This window comes from Salminus brasiliensis, chromosome 23 (genome assembly GCF_030463535.1).
Source record: "Salminus brasiliensis chromosome 23, fSalBra1.hap2, whole genome shotgun sequence".
In the NCBI taxonomy this organism is placed as follows: domain Eukaryota; kingdom Metazoa; phylum Chordata; class Actinopteri; order Characiformes; family Bryconidae; genus Salminus; species Salminus brasiliensis.
This window is the reverse complement of record NC_132900.1, coordinates 9506692-9532201: the sequence shown is the minus strand read 5'-3', so window position 1 is coordinate 9532201 and position 25510 is coordinate 9506692. Positions and strand designations below refer to the sequence as shown.

Here is a 25510-nt window from a genome sequence, read left to right as displayed (position 1 = left end):
TATTGTGCTGTTGTAAAAGTCTTTCTAGGATTTGTGAAAATCATTCAATTCAATTTAAATGAGCAGGGACATGAACTGAAATGTAAAATGATAAAAAATAAAGTGCTACAATAAACTAAAAACTAAAAGGGTAGAAAGATTTCAGGTTGACTTTAAATGATTTACACTTGAAAATAACACTGTAAATATTATTTCAGTTTACAGCTGTCTTGCACATTCATTTTAATCTCCTTTCCTTAAGTTTCCCTATAAAGAGTACCCGCATGTGTAGAAAGCATGTTTAGAATATCACTCAGGTGCCAACTATGCCTAACATTAAAGACAGAAGGGCAACACCCCCCAAACACTAAAGAAGGGGGGCAGTGCCCTAGCACTAAAAAAGTACAAGAAAGGTACTGGAGCGTCTTTCTGGTGTCAAATTGATGTTGATTTCAGAAAGTAGAAAATTAATTGTCTAAAGCTGTTTTCACGCTGAACGCAAAACATCCACAGCCCTGCTTTAATAAATAAATAAATAAATAACACATTATTTACAATGGGATGCACAGTGCAGACGTGTATTTTTGCAGCTGAAGCTCAGTAACAAGCACAGCGGTAAACAGAGTCCGCTATTGCAGAAGCACGGGATAAATTTTTAACGTTTGCACGCTGTGCATGGACCAAGTCTCAGTACGGCCAATAGGAGAATGGTGGGTGTGTCTGGTAGTCCTGCCAACATGGAGGAAAGGCTAGTTTTACCTGTCTCTGAACATGAGCTGTACAATACCAGTCTAAAAACCTACATTTGCCTATCAAGAAAAGGTTTAGCATGGAAGTGTTGACCCAAGTTGATCTTCCAGGTTTGGAGTTACCAGCGTTAAAACTAGCTAAGAAGAGGTAGCCTCTAAAATTAACATGCAAGCTTACCTGCTGTCTCCAACTAGCCAGTACACATTTGTAGACCCTCCCTCACTACTGAGAGCGCATCCTTCTTTTGTGCCCAACTGGCGAGCACTGCGCAAAAGTGGTGTTGACCACAGTTTGCACGGACATGCGTCCATGCTCAGTGTGCAAATAACTTTATGAGTGGAAATTGATTCAGGTTCAATATCTGGAAACCAAAAGACATACAGATGCTGACAGTGATAGAGGAGGAAGAATGTCAGGTATGATGACATGTCTATATGCAATTTTACAGTAAAGTTTGTAATTAGTTGGTAAAAATTAACTTAACATTTAGCCAATGCATTTGAACAAAGAAATCAATAGGAACTGACGGTGTGAAGGATGGTTACCATGGCGATACTGTGGGTTTGGTGTCTTGTTTTTGTGTCTTTAACTTCTCCCGACAACTGTCTGGGATAAGTTACTGTCCCACATACTTTAAGAAATCCATTAGAGAGAGCATTGTTCCAGTCATCTGAAATCTGCTATTAGTTCAGGTCAGGTTTACGTCAGCATACCCTTGACCAATCAAATACATAGCTAACATGGCTCTGCCTACTCTTTGAGTCTGAGCAACCTGGAGAACTATAGCTAAAGCTAAAGCTAAACTGTTGCCTGTCCACTTCATCACAGAATTCAGCCACTGGGTGCCGGAACGAACGGTAGGTCACAACGCTAAAACCACTGCTCACCTGTACCCCACCTTACGGCACAGTGCGGGGGCTGCCACTCCCCGAGTCATTGCTCAAGCTTGTTTAGTATATATTGGTTGGTAACAAAAAAGATATGCAAAAAAATTGTAAACTCTAATGATCTGTGAAATCACAACTTAAGTAAAAAGCTAAAAAACACAGCTTCTCTGTCTCCATGTGTTTTTATCATATTTCTGTTTTGTTTTTCCTGTTTAAACCTGACTGAACACTTTACTTAACACCCAGGTTCAGTGTTATACAAAAAAACCCCAATGTATCAAAATGTGTTCCCATGAGCTTGATAGATCGCAGTGTTGCTTTCAGATTCAGCTCACCTGATTACATAAAAAGTCAACATTTTATGCATATGATGGTGTATATGGTGTGTTTTTATACTATGACAGTTTTCCTCAAATTTGGTAACCCCTGTAATGTGATATGCAGCATATCCCCAAGTTCTTGCCAATACATCACAGCCCTAGCCCTACCTCAGTGGGACTACAATAACATGTACTGTACATGAGAATGTTGTTCATTGACTAGAGCTCAGCATTCAACACAATCATCCCTGACAAACTCGCCTTAAAGCTCACAGCCATACGTCTAAACACCCATCTCTACAACTGGATCCTGGACTTGATGATGAGCAGGCCAGAAACAGTTTCTCATCCACACTGACTCTAAGTACAGGTGCTCCCCATGGAGCAATCCCAGGCCTCATCACAGATGGAGACGAGACAGCCTACATAGACTAGGTCAGTGCTCTCTCAGAGTGGTGCTATGACAGCAATCTCTGTCTCAGTATCAGCAAAACAAGGGAGATGATTGTGGACTACAGGAAGCCACAGAGCGTGGGTCGCTCTCCTTTATACATCAATAAACCTGAAATGGAAAGAGTCAGTCAGGTTAAGTTCCTCAGTGCATACACCTCACTGATGACCTCACCTGGTCTCTCCACAACAACTATGAGATCTGCCCGTCTTCCCGTCTGCCTCTTCTTCTTCTTCTCAAGTATTTTGGTCTATTAGTTCCTTACATCGTCCTCCAGCTTCTACAGATGCACCATAGAGAGCATCCTCGAAGGCCACAACACTGTCTGGTATGGCGGCTGCACCTCCTAATGCAAACTCACAGCCTTACAGGACATCTATCAGTCAGGATGCCTGAGGAAAACTCACAAACTCAGGTCAGACCATCCTGCTCACAGTTTGTTTACCATACTGCCATCTGGCTGGTGGTACCGCAGCATCCAGCCCAGAACAAAGAGGCTGAAAAACACTTTTTTAGCCTCAGGCTATCAGGCTACTGAACCAGTCATGAAGCTGTGACTTCATCTCTAATATCCTCGTTACTTAACTATTGTATTATGTTACTGCTGCCATCGCTAAGCACCTTTAATGACCTTTCTTTAACAGACACACACTGTACATCAGTGCCAGTGCTGCTCTACACCTTCCTCATGTCACTTTACGCACAGTTCTCATTGTCACTTTCTGTCGGGGTTGTTTATAATCTGTAACTTGCACACCTTTGCATATTTTTTATTTAACCATATTCTGTTTTGTAATATATGAGTAAAGCAGTTGTGGTCCTCTCTCTTCACTGAACCTTGGTGACACTATCTGCTGTCTTTTGTGTAAAATCTTTAGTATATGTTTTATATTTATCTTGTGTCTAATATGTTTGTACATAGTATAGATTTCCATACCTTAGACCTTTCTCATTCTGTACATTTAGCATACTGAGTCTCGTCATTCTGCTGTAGAGTAATTACCTAAGCTTCTCCACAAGTATCATGTGTGATCAGATCTATCTAGCCCAAATTTAAAAAAAAGCTATAAAAACAGAACCTATTATTAGCTGGGGAAGCAATCAGAGAAGTCACATTATCCTCATTGCTTTTGGGAAATGTGGTGATGTAATTCTATCACTAGGGATATTTAAAAAGGGCTTTAAATAGGTTACAATATAATGTAGAAGCATCACAGTTTAGCATTATGTACATTAAGGCTTTTAGGCTTCAGGATGTTGCTGATTAATGGTCATTTTGTTTATGCAAATGTGGTCCATGAAGACATCTCATTTGACCCACCACAAAGTTACCACAATCCTCAGTCCTAAATAACTTTTTTTTTAACTTTTAACATTTTTATTTTCCTTGTTTTTTCTTTTTTAATTTGTATTGTGGAAATATTTCGGTGACACAATCCAGTGTACTCCATTCTTTTTTTTTTTTTTTTTTTGTACACTGTTTGGTCTTTTTGGCCCTCAGCTCACCACAAACACTGGTCTTTGGCCTCCCAAGACAAAAAGCTTGGACACCTCAGCTTGACAGTAAACAAATGCTCTGTTTGTGCCACCTACTTTTAACATTCTTGTAAAGTTTAATAGACTTCAGTATCAGTATTGTGCAGCCCCCCCCCCCCCCCCCCCCTTTACAGACCATTTAACAGAAGTGGTCCAATTTTTGAATTCCTACATATTATTCTCCTTATAAAAACAGTGGACCCTCGAGAGCAATGTACCTCTAATTGACCATTTACCTGTTCAGGAACTCTCTGCTGGTTTTCATAGGTATGACCTGCTCCATCCTAATAAAAGCAGGCCTAGTGGACCCTAATGGTCATTTCAGGCCTGTTTCTCAGTAGGTCCATTGTGTTGTATGCTGAAGTGGACATTCTTGGCTTATAATAACTCCCCCTGCTTTGACTTTTTTGGCTCTTACAGCGAGCCCAACGCTCTAACTAATGGAAACTGGCTGTAATTCGGGTGAAAAACTGGTGCTGTTACATATTAATCAGTTTGTCTGAAAATAAATGTGGAACCAGGCTGCTGATTCCACAAGAGCCCGCAGAGGAAAAGCTCCTATTGGTAAGGAACTGGAGTTCCCCGTGAATGCAAGAACTGCGTGAGTGTGTTTCCCCACCCGTATTCCTGTAGCAGCCCTGCCTCCTGCGCTGGGGGTGGGTGGTGTAATCCCGGCACCTGCGCTGGGATTGGCTGGTAGCTCGTACTCGTTAATTCGTCCACCTGTCGGCTTTCAGCGATTTGCGGCTGAGCTTGAACCAGGTTGAGCTACTGGCCAATCCTAGCGCAGGAGGCGGGGCTAATCTGAATACGGGTGTGTGTGGGGGGGTAGCGCAGTCAGAGCTCGAGCTGCCTTTAGTGTCTCGCGCTGATGCTCATTGGTCGTCTCGTTGATTGCGTATGAGCTTCTTTCGTTGTCGCCCGCTGGCTGGAAGCGGCTCCTGTCAGTGCAGGCTCGTGGAGTTTAGACCGAGGTGTGGAGAAACAACGGTAGGCTAACTCTGTCGGTACTTAACAGAAAGTCAGGGCAAGATGTGACGGGAATACGTTTTATTTGGAAATAAAAGCTGTTATTTGAGTTTTTACTCAAGTTGAGTTTTTTTTAGGCGACACATTAAACGTTTTTCTTTAATAAAAAGTCCGGGTTGGGCGCTCAAGAGTGAGCGACGCTGCTGATGGATCGGTTGGTTGACCGTTAAGACCGTTAGCGAAACCGTTAAATATTAATAATAATAACAACAACAACAACAAAAGACCGGCTAAACTTTTAGCACAGAGTTAAACAGGACGAGCGCGTGCATATTTTCGTCTATGCCCAAATGAAGAAGCTGCTTTCAGTAAAATAATGAAAACCCTGAATCTCACAAGTCGCCGGTCGTGTTTCGGACAGCGGAGAACTGCACGAACTCCAGGGCACTTCGCGGGACTCATGTAGCGCGATGCCGCCTCGCTCGGACTCGAAGAGAGAACGAAAAAGGGCAGCTTCCTCTTCTTCACTTGAGCAGGACAGAAGACGCTTTCTGCTTTTTTGACGTTTTGAACTAAGGTGGATGAGAGACCCCTCGGACCATGGCGAGTGAGGTTGTGTGTGGACTCATCTTCAGGCTGCTGCTGCCTGTTTGCCTGGCGGCAGGTGAGTATAGCACAGTGCCCTGACCACAGCACTGCACTTCAGCTGAGGACTGCTTGGTAGACTCTTACCTGATTTCTTACATATATCCATAACATTTTGTTCATTAGTCAGTAAACAGTGACAGGTTGACGTCCTTATGCTTAGTTATTATACATCTGTGTGTTGGTATATATAATATATCATAGAGCTAAATCAGTTTTTTCACAGTGTAGTAGATTTAAAGAGGCTGCATTTCCCTTGAAGCTGGAGTTATTTATAATAATGGCATTCTAGGTTATTTAGATAATATTGCTCGAGCATTTACACGTCTTAAGAATGTCTTAAGAATGCATTTTATGCTTTTAATTTTTTAAGTAGCTGGTAAATCATACTGAACAGGGACAGTCCCACTACATCATGTCCATATCACATTTAAAAAAGGTCAAGAACAAGAAGTAACAAGAGGGATGATAGAAACAGGCTCTTAAGTTGGGTGAAATTCTTTAAAATAGCCCAATATAAGTCAAAAAATATGTAATTTATATAATTATGTGACAAAGCAATAACCATATCACGTAGAATTTATTTATTTATTTTTTTTTTTGGTTAAAGACAGATTCATATGTCGGAAATCTCACTGGGTGTTTTTGAGCAGACACAGCCTTTAATAGTCAGGTTTCATCACTGCCAGTATTCAGCTCTGATAGGATGTGAAATGGCGATCTAATGCTTTGCCAACACAATTACTGAATTGGCCCTAGATACTGCAGTGCAGTGTTAATGTGCGTTCCTGTAACCCATTAGGGATCAAACACCAGGCACTTAATTTTACACATACATGTAATAAACCGGATAACGCCACTTCATTTGATATATTTAAAGATTTGATCAACTTTAAGCTGCTGTCAGTCACTACACTCAATACTGCTCCATCAGTGTGAGCGTTCAGCAGCATGGATCTTTCTATAGATAAGATCCACTCAACAGTGTAGGCCAATAATGTATCGCTCGACAGCTGAAAAGTCTGTTCTTTTTCCTCAGAAAGCAATCTCACCAAGCTGTGGCGCATCCCCATTAATCGCTGGAAAGTCGCTTTAACCGCATGAATTAATAATGTGGCATCAGAGGAGAGAAAAACTGACTGACCATTATCGTAAACACACCTTTAATATTTGATGATTGGATTTTTTTTAAAGTGGCGATGAACAGAGGTCAGTCACAGGAAAGTTCCATGCTAACAGGAAAAAACACTATAGAGAAGACAGGAAATCTACATGGGTAATGAAGATGAATAGAACACATTGAATTGTGGGCTATGGGGGCATTTTGTGCATTTGGATGGGCGAGCTGCTGTTTGGTTGAATTCATAATGAGTTCTGCTTAATGTCGAGATGTCTGTGCTGAGGCACAATTTATTGTAAACTACCAAGAAAACAAGGCCAAAGGCATCGCAGTGTTAAGATGCTTTTAACTAAAAGAAAAAGTTCAAATTGAAAGTCCTTCTACTCCCATATGATGGAGTTTGTGATTCGGTTGAGTTGGTTATGTAGGGCAGTGGGACCTTTTGTGCTTATTTCGCAGTTCCTGTTGGATGTAGGTACCAGTGGCAGCTCTATAACAGTGTACTGAGAGCTTTAAAGGCTATATTTAATGGTATTTATTAATGTAGGATAGTTTGTATAATGTGATGTGCATGCAGTACTGTGCCAGAGACCACCTTTTATTTATTTAATTTTCAGTCAAACCCACCATTAAGTACACGTTACTAATTTTTCACCACAGGAAAAAAAGCAGAAACCCATTTTCCTGACAATTGCACAGCACAATTAAAATACATATTTTTAATATTTATATTTTCAACATAATACTATTTTCTAAGTAAGAGCTTCTTGATCAGCTCCACATCCTTTCAGACCCACAGCATCCAGTCATCTTCTTACAGTAAAGGATGAGCAGAAACACCTGTGGATTTATTTTTATTTAAAGTGAGAATGGAGCTTGACTTTCTTCTCTCTTTCAAAATGCAAATGTTGTTTACCTGATGATGATGTTTTTGGTGCTGCTAAGTGTTACATGGTTGTTAATAGTCTCATTGTCTTTATGTCTTTTTTTTTTCTTCTATTCCTTTGATGGATCTCCTCAGAAATATTTTTTATTAGTCCTTTATGGACATTTTTACTGAAAATTGAATATATAAAGGGCGATTTCTTTTGACACTTTATTGCTTGTTTTATATTAAGGTCACTTAAATCAAATTAGTAAACCTCTGCTCTCTGTTTGAGATTAATATTACTCAGATTTCAGGCTTGTACAGCTGTGGAAAGGTAAATGTAACCAAGTTCTGTGGACATATTAGATTTCAAGTGCTTTGAGACCACACCATTTTAAACACAGAACACAGCAGCTGTGGCTTCCACTTTTCAAAGAACATCAATTATTCCTGAGCCAGATTGCGATACCACTGATTAAGCCCAGCAGTTAAGGCAAACCCAAGAGTGTTGCACTTGAAAACCACTGCTTTTTTATTCATGTTCCTGAATTAGACCTCGTTCACCGCAACCGTGATGAATTTCTCTTTGAGAGATGAGCATCACCTTAAACAGGCTCATGATGGCAGCTAATATGTAACAGCTGAGCCCTACGCTTCTGAGTATCACCATTGCAGGTGTGCTGCAGCAGACATGCAGGACACGCTTCGGCCCAGACAAACTGGCTTTTCGTCCATGTTGGAGAGACTTCCAGACATATGAACTGCCTTCCTGTTGTCTGTGCTGAAGCCCAATGAACATTTTGGAGGAATGCTGAAGATTGGCGAGCGCTCTATTTAACGCTGCAGGTGGATGAGGTAGTGACTACAAGAAAGGGAGACATTTTGGTCACAGCCATGGTGTATCATATGTGGATGTGTTTGTGCCTTTGGCGCACTCATTCGGTGTAAATGTGTCAATGTGTGGCACTGAATCAGTTATATGAGACTGACCACGCTGAAAACTTGGTGCACCTCTAGTTGCGATACGCGGCTTCTATTGTTTTGTTTGAATGGAGACATTACCCCAAATATTATAAATATGAAGTTTGTTACTTCCTATCCCACCACTGAAAACGTCTCTCATTGCTGTCGTCCATTTCCCTTTTTGTCAGTGGGCATTTAGGACGGATGTCAAGTTAGTCTTAACTTAAATGTTACATAAATTCCAATCTGTCTGTTCAGACTGATGTATCTCCATTTTGAACAGACCAATAGAAATGCTCTAAATAACTCTTATTTTTTACATTGACTTCCATTCAAAGTTAAGACTATTTTTGCCTTCTCCTGTAAAGTCACCATTTTGGAGATGTTTTTCACTCGAAAGTGGCCCAAATCAGAATTAAATATATATCAGATTAATTGTTTTTCGTAATTCATACTGCTGAAATTAATATGGCACCATTTACACAACAAGTACAGGAATTTAGTTGATTTCCAGTTCCCTGTGGTGCCTTGGCATTAAACTCTTTGTTTTTATTGTGTACCATCTCCTCTCTGTCTTGCAGTCAAAGGTTACAAAATAACATTGGGTCACTGAGGATGTACTTGACATATCTTTCATAGATTACACCATGATTCTTACTGATTAATTTCCCATAGCTGCTAGAAAAGTGATTTCTGATCAATGGAAATTCTGATATATCCCTTATAATACCAAAGCTACTTTGGTGGTTGGTGTGGCACAACAGAAAACACCACTATTGGCCAGTGAGCTACCACAGCATGTGGGAGACTGGGGTTCAATTCCTGGTGTGGGTGACTATGCTGCACTACACCAATAAGAGTCCTTGGACAAGACTCTTAACACTACATTGGCCCACCGCTGTAATACCAGTAATCTTGTAAGTCGCTCTGGATAAGAGCGTCTGCTAAATGCCATAAATGTAAATGTACTTTCTCCTTAGTCAGCAGGTCTTACAGACATGTGTTGGCACCCACAGATTTTGCTCAGCTTTTGGGTTTGTAGCTTGACCTCAGATGGCATGGTCTTCTGTCTCGGGTAGCTCTCTGCTTCTTTTTGTGGGTTTTATTAGTAGGATAAATGTCTGTGTTGTGGAAATATATACAACTGTGCTGAATGTGTTTTTTCCTGTGGTGTTTAGTGGGTCCATATTTCAGTGTTATCTTCTACTGTTTGACTTAACTGTGGGTTGGCATCACATGGAAATTAATCCTTTTCCTCAGTGTAGTCCATATATTTTGTGCTGCAAATTCAGCATTTCTATGTGAGGAGATGCTTAAAGGAACAGCTCAGTGTACTAGTTCCAGTATGGCTGAACACTGAATGAAAACTATTATGTCATTCTGCAACATACATCAACATACTAATTAGGGCTTGATGGTATGTTTAAATACATGTATCGGTATTGTTTGCCTTCAAATTATAAACAGTATATTTTTTGATAATCAAGAAATCTGTCTCAAATGGCTCAAAAAAAACATATATTGGGCTAAACAGGAATTGACATGGAAATAGAGAATTTGTAGAACTACAGTATTATAAACATTAAGCTTTTACGTTAACATTGAAAATTCACATTTTGCTAATGAGGTTTAACATACTCATTTTGTGAGACTAGCAGGAGTTACAATACTATACAATATGTGCTGTGTGTATACAATTATCTTTTTGTGCTACAAATACACATGATCAGGCACCTTAAGAACATAGTATTGTCTTTTTAAGTACATTTGATTCCAGTTGAGTGAGTAGTGATACTGGTTTCTTGACCTATGAAAATAGTGGAATTACATTAATGCTTTACAACTGTAATGCTGTATATGAGGAGATGTGTTGGTTAAATATTAATTAATCAAGTCTGCAGGTTGTAAAAAGGACATAGAGAGCATCACCTTTTTAAAAAATAAGATGGATGTATAATGGGAGTTTCAGGAAGTCCATTATCTGCTCTTGTGGTTCAACTCAGACTTATTTTAATTTACCATGAAAACATGTCTTGGTCCAGTGAGTGCAAAGTAGAGTCTATCATCCAGCTGTCACCATCTGGATTGCAGTGTTTTAGAGCCAGTAGTGAAGCAGCTCTGGAGGGGCCAGATGAAACTCATCTCTCCTGTCCCTTTTTTCACACATGTTTTAAGAGAAAGAAATGCTGACCAGATGCAAACCTTGCCATTAGACACCAGTTCTGTCCAGAGAATCTAGTTTTGTTGGCAGTTGCTGCATTAAATATACGTGTAGTTTTTAATGACTAGGGATATATAGGTTTTTCTCATTTGATGAACATACTGCTGTTAGATTCAGATGAGATCTTATGTGGAGGGACATATTTTATCCTGTAATTGGATTGCTTGGTTTTGGGCATTAAACATATGAGCTGATGAAATGCCAATCGTTTCCTCTTAGTTTAGTCTGTTCATAGGTCATAATGGCATTATATCGGTGCTTTTTTTAAGAACATGCTGTCCTCTCTGAGCTCTCTGATAATGACCTTAGGGCATCTAACCAGAGGAACTAAAATCAACATTGATACACTGCCTAAATTAACAGTGTCTTAAGAGTTGTAAGAAATGCACACAATTAATCTCAAATGCTTCACTGAACACACTGAATCCTAAATACTAGGATAGACAAGGCCTGTGACCTGTTACTAGAACATTCGAGCCAGCTTGGGAGTTTTAACTTGTGTATACATACATACATATTTAAAAATATGTATGTGTTCTGTTGTGTTTTAATTTCTTTTTTTGTGTATACAGCTTATAAGGAGTCATCATTCATATTAGGCAATATGGTCAATTGACATCTTGTTTGTGATTTCATGTGTCAATATAATGCTTAATTATATATTTAAAAAAAATACTTAAATATTTAAATATATCTTAATTCAATCTTTGGCTTCGGCTGCTTTGGTTCATACTGAATTTCCTTTTCTTGGAAATGCACCAGTGCAGTATATTACCTGGCAGACCTGTTCCATACTTAATTAGTGAGCCTAGCATAGTATCAGAAAGACAAATACTGGATAAAGCTTGAATTTCACTTGAATTGTAATAACCCCATGACATGTAATATTGCTTAGGAATATTCAGAGAATTAGTTTTATGTTAAAACTCCACAATTAATCATTGCATTTACAGATATTAAATGATTGTGTCGTTAATACAGTGTGATAACATTTTATGTACCTGTATTAATGTCTGCTGTGTCCCATTTCTCTGCAGCATGTCTGTTCAGGTACAATGGTCTCTCCTTGGTCTACTTAATCTACCTCCTACTCATCCCGCTGTTCCCTGAACCCACGATCAAAACAATGCAGGGTAAGAGCTGCTCTAACTCACCATTAACTGTCATGAATCCAGTTCTTAAATCAGATCTATTTAGACCCTGTACATTTTCTGAAAATAGCTCATTGACAAAAACCTGAGATGTCCAGAAAAACAGGCATGTCCTAAGTTGTTTACTGTTGAGTAGCAATCGATATTGGTCTGATTCAGTATATGTATTTTCATAGATTGTTTCGCTACACAGTGCATATTTCAATGAATTTAATATAAAACCAGTCAAATTCAGTTATTGGCTGCCAGTTAATGCTTCAGTTAATGCTTAGTGTTGTTTTTTTACAGTGTGAATGAAGCCAAAACACCGGCATTGCAAATATTACTATTTTATTTTTAAATTATTTCCACACTTCAGACATTTAAGCCATTTGACAGAAAAAAAAAGTTTTTTGGCACATAAGACAAAGATATAAATAGAGCAGTAAATCGGAATCAGGCTTTATATAGCTTTTTTCCAATCCATTAAAACAGAGCTGAGCTTAGCTGTCTAAGTGTCTGCCCTATCATCAGTAGATCACTGATTCACTTCCAGTAATACCCCAGCCATCCATGGATGCCCACTCTTCTCCCCATCAGTCAGCATGATGGTAGCCAACACTGACGTCTGTTGTAACAGAACTGGCTGTTAGGGCTCTCCTTTAAGTCACTTTGAGAAGATGTAGCTGACTGGCTTGATATGGTTTGGAGGAAGCACATACAAGTCTTTACCTACCCAGTGCTGTTACAGGAAGTCCTAGCATGTGAGTAAAAATTGTAAATGACTAAATTGGGGAGAGAATTGGGTTAGTTAATATATCCACTCACCGGTTACTTTCTTCGGACAACCTGTATACCTACTCATTCTACAATTAAATAATTAATTAAATAGTCATTATTGGACAGCAGTGAAATATGTAAAATCATGCAGATATGGGCCAGCAGCTTCAGGTGATGTTCACATCAACCATTAGAATGGGATGATCTTGTGCATCACTTGAATGTTGATGCCAGATCTATTGGTTTGAGTATTTCTAGAGCTGCTGATCTCCTGGAATTTTCAGCAAAACAGTTTCTAAAGTTTACTCAAAAATTCTGTGAGTGCTGGTTCTGTGGACAGAAATGCCTTATTGATTGAGCAACACATTGAAACTTGAGGTGGACCTCAGTCAGCCAATCCAAACTAGTGGAGGTGATGTGATGATGCAGGGAATGTTTTCTTGGCACACTTTGGGTCTTTTAAAGCCTATCAATCATCACTTGACTGCCACAGCCTTTTTTAATATTGTTGCTGACCTTGTGCATCCTTTTATAGCCACAACAACCCATCTTCTAATGGCTGGTTAAATCGTCTTAAGGCGTTTATTTAATTGGTTTAATGAACAAGTTCATCATTTGATTGTTGTTCAGTTGTCTTCACAGTCACTGGGTCTGAATCCAATAGAGCACCTTTGGGATGTGGTAGAATGGGAGATTTGCAGCAGCATATTTACATTACATTGTAGAATCCATTACACAAAGACTTGAAGCAGTATTGAGAGCAAATGGAGACCTACTGAGGATTAGTATAGTCCTCCTAATAAAGTGCTAGGTGAGTGTGTTATGTGTCTAAGACTAAGCAGAGGGCTACAGTTACATGTTGTAGTGATGGAAGTAGCTATTTAACTGTTTGTGTTTGTAGTTATTTAATTTAACGTAGATTGCTTATTTTAGATGACAGTACAGCTATTAACAGCTAGGTGCCTTTTTATGCCATATAATATTTAAGCGATATGTGTCCAGATGAGAGACATTTTTCCCTTTGTTCAGTCTGTACATGACAGTAGCTCTATAGCAGTGTTTGTTCATACTCCTACTTACCTTTTCACTTGATTAAACATTTATGTAAGAGGATTAAGCTTGAGGTTTTTGTAGTGCTTTGTAGTCACACTAAAGATTTAAAGCTCATTAAAGTGTAATTATCTGAGAGACTTCCCGAGACTGGGGAAAGACACCACATTGATCCACCAACACTTTAAGTTTGCCCTTTTATCTCTCTTGATTAAAAACTTGTAGCCTTGTGTGGCACAGCATTGGGAACTGACCGGGTTACATGAAGAAGCTGCAGTATGCTACAGATATGTTAGTTGAGAGCATATTTGCTTGTAAATGACCAATTGATTGAACACAGAAATACAGAATGCACACAACAAGGCAACAACAGTCTTAGTTTTAGAAAGCAACTTATATCAGCTATCAGCCATAACATTAAGAGAACTGGCAACAGGGTCATGGGCGTCTAAGGCTTATTCATGCGTCCTGACAATCATGTGCCACACAATGAGTTTTTTCAATGGATATCATGTTGCAGCAGTCCTGTAAGAATGTGGTCTTCAGACTTTTGCTCAAGACTTGCTTAAGACACAGTAGTCAAAGTGGTCAGAGGAAGGGCAGGGACATTACTGTATTGTCTCTCATAGAACCAGGAGAGAGAGAGAGAGAGAGAGGGAGGAAGAGGATGGGAGTTTCTAAAGTGGACCACTTACATTCTCATCAATAGTTAAAAAGACCTGCCTTTATTGTGAAGGAAATGCACTCTGCCATGCTGGTTCTTAGATCTTACTAGATCTTATATAGTTGTGTGATACCTGCAGGAGACGATATGACACTATGAATGTTATCACAATGAATCACATGATATGTTTTTCTCAGAACAACACAGGTGTGGGAAATATTTCCTAAACAGTGGGCAAATGCATGCTGCATAAAGAGATAAGATAAACTGGCCTTGTAAACACCTACTAGGGTCACATTTTTATAAAAAGAACCAAATTGGATGTTAGATCATTATGCAGTTCTCCTGTTATAACTATGCTCTAAAAAATAAGTAAGTGGGCTTAGAGACAACACATGTTGCATTTTCACATGTAATGCATAGTTTAAAGTATAAATACTGTAAAAAATGTTTCTATTCTATACAATATTAATATCATGGCATTTTTGATTATGTATTTGGCTCAGTTTTTTGGGAATAATAGACTTGCTGTTAGTTCTCTTAGTTTGATTCAGCAAGCATCTGGGTAGATTGTCAGGTAAAGGTAAAGGTGCATGTATTTGTCACTGTACAGTGTACACTGTACAGCGAAGTGTGTCCTCCGCATTTAACCCATCTGTGGTAGTGAACACACACACACACACTAGTGAACTAGGGGCAGTCAGTACACACACACACAGGGCGGTGGGCAGCCAACTCCAGCGCCTGGGGAGCGGAGAGGGTAAAGGGCCCAACAGTGGCAGCATTGGGCCCAACAGCCCAACATTTTGAACCTTCATTGATGCTTTTGACCCTAAAAGTGTGAAACACTCTTAAGAAATATATCTTGAACATTTACAGTCTGCTTCCCAGACAATGATTTGGCTTCAGTATTGCATTTACAGTGAAAACGCTTTTTAGTCTAAGTGTAGATCTAAATATGTCCCCCTCGTAATGATTAAATATGCTATTATGGGCTCTTATTTGTACTAGGCTGTGGATAAGAGCATCTGGTAAATGACAGTGCAGTAAAAACTAGATGCAAAAACATGGAACGCGCCAGACATCTCTTTAATTTGCTACAGGCAACATTTTATCTTATTCACCTTAGATAATTAGTTAATCAATGGATAGTCTTTTGTATTTAATTTACCACAGGTGTCATCCAGAATGTGATATTTAAGATGTTTGGTCAGGATCCACTACAACTTTAATTTGAATATAATTTAAGGGATTAAATTGATATTTTTGTTACTCTTTTAGTAGCCTGTCATGTTTTATCTGGCACATACAAAAGTCATGTATTAATTATTTAAGGTTATAACGACAGGCATATTAGTCTGTCACATCTGTCTGATGCAGATGTCCCTTTGGGGTTATTTTAAAGAATAGTCCAGTACCCTGAATCACATAACACACATATGGCACATGGAAACATTTTGTCATAATGTATCATAGAGACAGATAAACAGACAAGCAAACATTTTAGTAGACTGTTTTAAAGATCAGACTGATCAATTATTATCTTTTTAAAGCTTTCCATATTAGTTTTGCTAAGGATTAGCTTGGTTATTCTAATATATGCATATATTTAAATTACCTAATGATATGATGTTTAAAGTGCAAAAGTAATAAAATGCTCATCCCTGATGAGTTCACAAATACACTATATTTAAAGTATTAGCACACCTGCTCAGTTGTTATGTTTTCCGAAATCTAGGGTATTATAACTTTGTTTATCCTGCTTTTGTTAAAGGAACTGTCTATACTGTCCAAGCAAGGATTTCTACTAGATTTTCAAGCATTGATGTGAGGATTTGATTGAATTCAGTGTCCAGAGCGTTAGTAAGCTCAACCCTTTAGCCCACACCTAGAATTACATTTACATTTACATTTACATTTACGGCATTTAGCAGACGCTCTTATCCAGAGCGACTTACAAAGTGCTTTGCTATTTACCCAAGAAAAACTTTAGCTAGTTAGAATAGACCAATAATTCAAAGGATACCTCTAAGCTTTAGACATTACTAAACACAAGACAATAAGGTGACCATAGTACTCTAATCGTCCAAGTAGTCTCGGAAGAGGTGGGTCTTCAGTCTGCGTTTGAAGACAGCGAGCGTCTCGGCCGGGGAAGCCGGGGAAGCTCATTCCACCACTTTGTTGCCAGGACAGAAAAAAGCCTGGACGCTTGCTTGTCTTCCGCGGATTTTGAGGGATGGCGGGTCGAGCTGAGCCGTACTTGAAGCTTGAAGGGCTCTAGGTGCGGATCGGCTTTTGACCATTGCCATCAAGTACGGAGGGGCTGGTCCGTTCTTGGCTTTGTAGGCCAGCGTCAGGGTTTTGAATCTGATGCGGGCAGCAGCTACAGGAAGCCAGTGAAGAGAACGCAGCAGTGGAGTGACATGGCTGAATTTAGGGACATTGAAGACGACCCGTGCCGCTGCATTCTGGAGGAGTTGCAGGGGCCTGATGGTGCGCAGAGGAAGACCAGCCAGAAGATAGTTGCAGTAGTCAAGTCTTGAAATGACGAGAGACTGAACAAGCACCTGGGTTGCCTCTCTAGAGAGGAAGGGTCGAATTCTCCGGATGTTGTACAGGCATAATGTTGTACAGGATGTTGTATTAGGTATAATGCCAATAGCTTCATGATTATCTGCTTTAGAGAGTCTTATTATATTGGCAGTAATTATCTACAGGGACTAGACAAGGTGTGCGTGCAATTGCACATCTGTGTCAGTAGTGGGTGCAACTTAAAGTAGCTGAATGCATTAATTTGAACATAAAGTGTATATTGTATACACAGGCAGCCTGTTACATATTTTCTTTTTAAGATGTCTTATCTTTGCTGCAAAGGATATTTTTATGCTTTTTTGAAATAACATTTTAAACAAGTATATTTTATAATGTGTTTTTTAATTTAAATATGAATGTAATGTAATGTAATTTAAGTATGTAATGTAATGATTACTTGTATAAAACCAGTGGTTATACATTATTTGAACCTGTCATTTAGCAAATGACAGAAGTAATGCTTTCTATATTGCAGTATACCTACTGGATCTTCATAATAAATGCATTCTTATACACAACACCAATTTCAATTAATTTTAACAAAACTGCTTGTGAAATTAGTGTTAGCTAAACACTATATACTATAAATAGAATGGTGTCATTAAAAAAGTTGTGTTTTTAGAGTAATTTACACAGACACTACATTTGAGTAATTGAGAAATGTTATGTTATTGTGAAAATAATATAAAATAACATAATGGTTGCAAAATTTGAGTTCATTGAGTTCATCCTTATCCTTACCTTGATATCATCTTTCACCTAATCCTAAACTCAGATTGAATCTTAACACTGTTGAGAGTTTCAACAGATAGTTTGTTAATAATTTAAGCATCTGTAGAAAACTGCAGGAGATTATCAAAATAAAGTGGGCCCGATAAAGGCTGTGTGAAAAGGCTTTCACTCTCTACCAAACTCTGGTCTTTTCCTCATCACTTAGGCTTTTGTTTTATGAGGACAAAAGCAGCCGCATCTGGAATAGTGTGATGTGGTTGAGGGTTTTAGCAGGGAATTTGGACTGCAGGCTCCTGGCTGTCTCTGTTCCGTCAGCCTCACATTAACGAGCATTCTCCATCCTCTCTCTGTGACTGCCAGGGGCAAACTTGAGGGGAAATTAGCACAAATTGTTTTGCGATCTCAGTTTTATGAAGCCATGGCAAGCTCAAGCCAGGGCTGAGTCAGATAAGGAGGGTTAGAAGAGCTGGCAGCCTAGTACTCATTTATATATGGGGTCTTGGGCTTATGTTTGTGTACTGGACATGCTCAGATTAGGTCCACTTCACCAGCCACTCCACCTCATCGAATATTGCTGGTGGTGTGAACTTATTTGACTACAATAGGTTATGAGAAAAAAATTATGGTGACAAGACTGCCTAAACATATTAAAACTGCATCTGTTGAAAAAGCCTATGTATTTTCATGTATTTTCAATGCTGCATTCCATCACAATGTCCAGTTGCAATATTTCTACATTAGCCTTATATGGGTGTATTTATGGTTTCTGCTTCGCCACCAAATAGGTTCTCAGTTAACACAACACAAGAAATGTGTCAACCTATGTGTGCTTTTAGAATGTCTTGCATTTCCTTGCAAATTTAATACATGGAGTTAGAGGAGTGTAAATAGTTATTAATCAGATTTATCAAGTGCTTTCGCAAAATCAGCCTCTTCCAGTTATGTTTACCTACCTAATTAATTTCATTATTAATTATTACATCATTGTGTACAGTTATTCTGTGAGTCAATTATGTAGTAGGTTTATCAGCATGTGAAGTTGTATTGTCAGATCTTTTGTCATGTAAAATGTCATTTACCTGACGTTGTTGTATTTCCTACAGGTCACACGGGATGGTTGCTGAAGTCGCTGTGCTTTTCCAGTATGACCTTCCTCCTGTTTCACATCATCTACCAAATCACTGTTAACAGCCTACTTGCAGGGAGCTCCATCAGGCCTGACTTCAACTGTGAGTTCAACATGCTACATTGACAAGTCATTAGTGTAGTGTTAAAAACCGTTTATTGTACAGGTTTCTTGTAGAATGTTGTCTTAACACTTTGAGAAACTTAAGAACTACAAATTTCCTATCATACTGTATAAACAGTGTGGTCGTGTTGTCTGTCACATAGAATGCATGCTCAAACTCAACTTTTTCAATGCTAGGAATAAGTCTATAGTTTAAATAAGGCCAAATTATAGCACAAGACTCTATTTGCAAATCTCCATGTAAGAAATGCTGAATGATACTTACTTTAAAGACAACAGACAGAAAGTCCTCTCTGTGGCTGAGAAGTGTGTGGATAGTTGGCCTTCAAGAGCTCATGAAACTCTGCCTCAAACCATTAAACTCACATTTGTCTAGACAGAACTGCTCCTGAGCTTGGAGAGATTCATCATCATAAAGTTTTCTTTTCATATTGTATACTTTACCTTCATGAACTCAACTGTTGAGGATTTCTGACTATAGAATTCTAGCCTCTCTATAGAATAGAGGCTTAAAACATGATATTTACATCTTAGAAACCACAGTTACTGAGATGTTAAGTTATACAGCTACAATGTATGTAATGGTCTTTATGTTTTGTCTAAAATATAAATTAAGAAAAGTACTAAACATTTCCACGCTGTGTGGGCAGTCTGTCTGATGTTCTGACAACACAACACCCTTCCCTCCTGTTTCTTTTCTCACCATGCTTCTGTCCTGACTGTGCCAAATATGCCATTAATGGATTAACCTGGAAACATTTTTTAAAATGGGAAAGCTGTTGAACAATGTTTTGTTTTAGAAAATATGTGACAAAGATCATCTTTCAGTTCACGGCAATACACACACACACACATATATATATGTTTCTCTACAGTGATATGACATGGGATCATACATAGGTCATATATATTATATAAGCGTGAACATTTTTTAAACCTTTCAGTTAAAAAAAATGAATCAGCTTTTGTATAAAGTACTTTACAGAATTGGTAATATCTCACTAAGCCGGTGATGTCTTGCCTCTCCTGTTTCATCTCAAGCTTCAGTGCATTGTGCTGACCGCAATCATTTTTTATCACTTTTTAAAAGCATGAATTACTGCTAGCTGAAAAAGACATATCCTACTTCAAATTGAGCAGACAGAGGATTGCACAAGATAGAAAGAGCCCATTTATCTTTAACAGGACACCCTGAAATGCAAAGTTTCTGTTTAAAAGTCCTGCTATTTCTATTTCTATTTAAAAAAAAAAGGTTTGACTCACAAAGATCTTAAATGCGTCTGAAGTGTGGGGCTGCTGTGACAGCCAGGCATTGCATCTCAAACACACAAAACACAAAAGAAAGCAAAGCAGAAGAAATATGTGCTATGAACACTGGCCAGATGACTCCCTGAGGAAGGATTGGGCCTAAATCCAATCCTCGAATAAAATCATCTTGATCGCAATCTCCGCAAAAACTAAATTGTTGATGAGTGATGATTTACATTGTGTTGTCTCAGAGCTTCATGGAAACTGTTACTTAACAGAAACGCACAACCCCAAAAAGGCCCTATAAACCTATGACCTTTTTAAACTTATGAGCAATCATCTGTGGAATTTCCTCCCCACCCCTTATTTATCTGGTTTAGACCTGCAGTAATATGGAATTCCTGGAGTTCTGACATGCATGTACTATTATGAACTTTAGATTTTACTACTGTTGCATGTTCAGTAGTACTATACATCTGCTTGGAACAATATTTTCTCTGATCCTTTTCCTGATGTTGTGATTTAAGCCAGTATTGTGAAATGCAAACATTAAGCCTGTTTAGACATGATAGATTCAAACTGAGGTAGTAATGTTGTTAATACTATTCTGAAATGTTCAGAACTTTAAACTAAGCGACAATTTAGGATATATTTTAAAGAAACACAACACACTTTTGTGCAGCAGGCACTATCGATCAGCAGTCTCCACAAAATAAACACTTACACAAATAGTCGAGGGATGTTCAGGAATTCCAAAGTGGTGCACTGCTACTCTGCCTTTCTGGACACCTTTTTCAGCTTGTTTATTAAAAGCATTGTGTCCATGTGAATTACTCAATACACTGACTCTAAAAAACATGTAAATCACCATAAAACTATGAGTGAAATGTTTTTTCAAAAACATTATAATACAAAAATATAAAGTAAGAGAAATAGCCTGCATTTGAACACTAATAACTGTTAAAATGAGTTCCACCCAACTGGTGTTTTTTTTTTTTACACCAGCTGTGGAACAGTTGTCAATACTCATCCACCTGTCGACTGGGTTTGGACTGGAGGCAGTTAGGTGTTACAAATGTTTGGATTCAGGAATGTCATTTCTTTTCTTATGGCAGTGCTTTTTGTAGTCAGACTTGACATTTTCTGTTTACAACAATACTACTACCGACAGACCTTTAAGCTTAGTACATCTATATCCACAGATACCAAGACAAAAAAAACATTATTCCAGTGTGTTGGAGTTATTGTTGAACAATAATTATATCTGCCTTATAACACAGGATATTCAGGATCAGGATATTGCCTAACTACTATGTATGATTTAAAAGGTTTATGGAATGTTTGATTGTCCTTATTAATAATAACCATAACCATAATCATAATACCAGCATCTGTATTATGAGGCAGTGCGGATCAGTATTATTTTAAAGTGGAGAAAATAATATCAGTAATCCCCAGATTACTCTGTGAAGTCACGCTTGAAGCAAGGAGGCTTGAACCCTTGGCGATGGTCACGAACTTGAATCATGTCTATAACAGTTCATCAACCTCAAAAGGCAATCCAACATGCAATTACACGCCTAATTTACTAACACAGTAGACACACATATTGATTTATCATTATTGCAAACACAGAAGTTATAGACAAAGTCAAGCACGTTTTTCTTAGCTAGCTCCAGTCATTATTATCAGTCAGCTCCCTGAGCAAAAAAATACCTGGAAATGAAATACAGTGACTGGAATGATGATCAGGAATTTATAAGTGGTAAACAGTTATTTGGTTTGGGTGCACTGTGTGTGCTTGGGCACTCTTTTCTGTTTGTGTGTTACTGTGTGAAGTATCCACAAAAACAATGAAGATTTAATGCATTACTATATAGCATGAATGTGGTGTAGAACAGTACATATAGAGTACTGGCTGTATATATACACAAAGCCAAAACTTCCATTTTACCATAAATTTATCCAAAAATTATTAAGTCAAACTTAGTTAAACTAACACAAAATATGCAATGGCCATTTTTGTCTTGCTTTATAAGTATAATGGTATTTATAATAATATACTATAATTTTAGAGCTGCAGAAAAATGTACACCAGACATTAAAACCTTTGCCTTTATTTCACCAGGTACGCTGTGGGAGAAGTCTATACGACAAATTGGATTTGAGAGGTAAAATACAAATCATTTTATTCTGTTTTTACTTTTTTGTGGATTGTTTTATAGATCTCTCTCATACACTGTATGCAAATACATGTATTCACAAATATTAAGTCTGTTGCACTTTCAGCTTGGAATGGACTTCCATAGCTTATTAAAGGGTTGATCATTTTGTGAAATTTGACTTACGTCACTGTTCCTGCATACAATTTTATGGCTTCATTACCTTAAATGACCATTTATTATAACATTAATTCCAAATCAAACTGATCAAACCTAGACCTAAAAATCACAACATTTAGTATTTTCTCTTATTTATAACTTGATTTAGGTTTTTGACCTAACAAATATTAGTGGATTTAAATGACAAACACTGCAGTGCTGTGACCTTCCAGGGTTTTGTTTGACATCTGTGATTTGTGTTGCATGGTGATGATCTTGGAGCAGCCTTTGGTTGCTAACTTTTTCAGTTTTATCCATATCATAAATTGTGAGGCTGTTGTACTGGGCCAATTGAGCATGAATCTCCTCCCTAGGGTCAGTCAGCTCTGACCATTGGTAGATGCGATCAATATTGTGTTTCACTCTGTATGCCTTGCAACTTAAAGCCATGTCAGCATGGAAAAAGTGTATTTGGGAGAAAAAAGAGATAGCTGAGGAAAGTATTTTGCACTTTTAATGCTAGAGCAGTGTGAAAGGCTTTGACATTTGGCTAATGCTTACATGCTTTTCTAGGAATTTTTAAGAGAAATAGTGGAATTGATGCCAGGATTTGATTTTCTTTTTAAAAAGGCAGCAACAAATAGTCTTCCTTTAATGTTTTAGTGACATTTTGATTTAGCTCAAGCACTATATCATCTTATTTGCTAAGCATTTAAAGTTAACTTGTGGAATGTATGTCCATGTTAATGTATCTGAGCCAGTTGCATTTTGAGTTTGGGTGGTTAAATATATCAGTGTTACTAATTACATAATCACTGGCATACTGGCAGTATCCCACGGTATATGACGACCTTGAGTGTATTGTTACAATTGTAGCACAGTTCAGCTGGGGCCGGGGAGAGCACAATTGACCTTGCTGCAGGCCAATGCATCAGAGCCGTGTACACAGCACTTACCTTCGATCATGTTGATTGCCCCGTGACGTTGCACCTGTGGCAGTTCGGAAAAAGGTGCTAGCTGGCTGTGCACGTGTGATGATCTTTATCCTCCCAGTGTCCGGAGTGTTGCGTGTGATAGGGGGAGAATATGTATTGGTTGGTTAATTGGCAATCCCAATTGGGAAGAAAATCAGAATCATTTTTAATGTTAAGATAGTAAAGCCTGTAAAACTGATTTACAAGAAAGTTAGCTTACATTGAGGAAAAATATCTCCGCTTGAAAAACAGGCTTTTGGTTATTGGCTACTTTAACTGTGTCCTCCACTGCAGTTTTGTTGATGGACTCACTGCAGGTAACTGTAGTATTGTTCATTTTAATTATTTAATAGTTTTTCATGTCTCCACTAATATTCTAAAATGTTATGAGAAGGAGATGGAATATAGTTGTGTTATCAACAGTTGGTTTGCAGAAGACTGTTGCATTTAGACCAGGGTTTCAGGGAAAGACTAGGTGTGTACTAAAGAAGCACCATGTGTGGTCCATGTGTGAAATCAGTCATAATATCACTGTGCAGCTAATAACTTTAAGTAGTGGAAAATTATCGACTAGTGCACTCTTTTTCAGTTGAGTGTAGGTGAGCAAGAGATGTTTGTGGTATTTTTAAAATATTGAGCCGCTTGCCTTTGTAAGCATCATTTTCCAATCTCCTGTTATCAGCAAACAGAAGCAAACAGCATTACGGCCCACTTTCGTGTGTGTTCAGCAGTCTACACTCACTCCATACGGCTCCGACCTGTATACTCCACCTAACCGGCCGCTTCCCTGAAGATGACTAAACCTAATTACACCTGACCTGCTTTTGACAGCCCTTATTTTTCACAGCCTACCTTGACATATGGATGTGCTCGTGAGGCCTTGATTGTATTAGCCGCGGTTTTCCTAAGTGGGGGAACGTCCGAAGCATGTCTTCAGAGCTGCAGACAGGGAGCGTGGGGCCGCTGGAAAGTGGCAGGAAGCAGAACTATAAACTGTTTATGTCCCTAATTGACCTGTTACTTCAACGAAGGCATTTAGCCATGACATTACGCCACACTGATGCCTCTCTCCTCTTAAACCTGGCATGGAGACACGGGAGAGAGAGGAAACAGAGCCGCCAAATTGACTTAGAGCCGGGACGGCAGGCAGAGATGAGTCTAAAGTGGCCGCTTTGGCCCTGAAAAGATAGAAACCGAGCATGTCATTACATTGAGTTTTTGCCGAGAGCTGTTACCGTGCGTTGAAGCACCCCTTTTAGGTGCGGTTTAATATGACTTTCTATAACATCCACCACTTAAGACAGATGAAATGTTGACTGTTGCGTTCAGTAGCTTTGTAGAGATGTTTACCCTAGTTTACTGCTTATTGAAGAAATTCTGGCAAAAGTGGATGCTAAATATATGATACAGAAAAAAGCATTCTGTACATTTTTACCATCTTTTGTCATTTTTACAAAATGTTACATTCAGTAGCATTATGAGGATGTATGGTCTTCACACAGGTGGTGTTTTTCTGTGTTTTAAAGGGCAGAGTTAAGCTCTTAATCAAATGGAAATGCCACAGGCTCCTAATTAGACAGGAATTCAATTTTCCAGCATTGATTAACTGTTGCTACTTCACTTTGAGTTTTATAAGGCGAGCTGCCTTTGCTCATCTAGTCAGTGATGTGCTCTTCTTTGGCACATCTCCCAAAAGAGACAGGTTTTACTGACTACAAGTAATTCCAAAGGGTTTTATGCAGCCAGCTTGACAGCAAGAATTGTTTATTGTAAACAGTGTAACAGTGTTTGAGTGTGATGTGAGAGTTAAATATAATTTTGACCACAGAAGTTACATATAGTAAAAAACTTGTAGTTACATAATGTAGTTGAAATAAATCTCCATTTTAACTGGCTAGTGAAAAGGTTCAGACTTTAGGGAAAGGTTGTCACTTTAGGGATAACGTTTATTTCTGACTTTTTGTGTAAGCTGTTTTTTTTCTCTAAAGCTTGAATATATACAAAGAAATTTATGCCCTGATGTTCACTAATTCTGACTTAAAATTGGGAGGAGTAAAAGTT

The 25510-nt window shown here is 38.4% G+C and overlaps 1 protein-coding gene across 1 annotated transcript in view; it reads left to right on the top strand.

Moving 5' to 3' along the window:
* Positions 1-4951: 4951 nt before the first annotated feature.
* The window catches only part of piezo2b (piezo-type mechanosensitive ion channel component 2b), a 67816-nt gene continuing 47257 nt past the window's right edge, over positions 4952-25510 (top strand). Inside the window, exons 1-4 of the mRNA XM_072668619.1 lie at positions 4952-5556; positions 11747-11842; positions 18761-18886; positions 22283-22325. Coding sequence (XP_072524720.1) covers positions 5493-5556; positions 11747-11842; positions 18761-18886; positions 22283-22325 — 329 coding nt within the window. The 5' untranslated portion in view covers positions 4952-5492. The remainder of the gene's footprint in view (positions 5557-11746; positions 11843-18760; positions 18887-22282; positions 22326-25510) is intronic.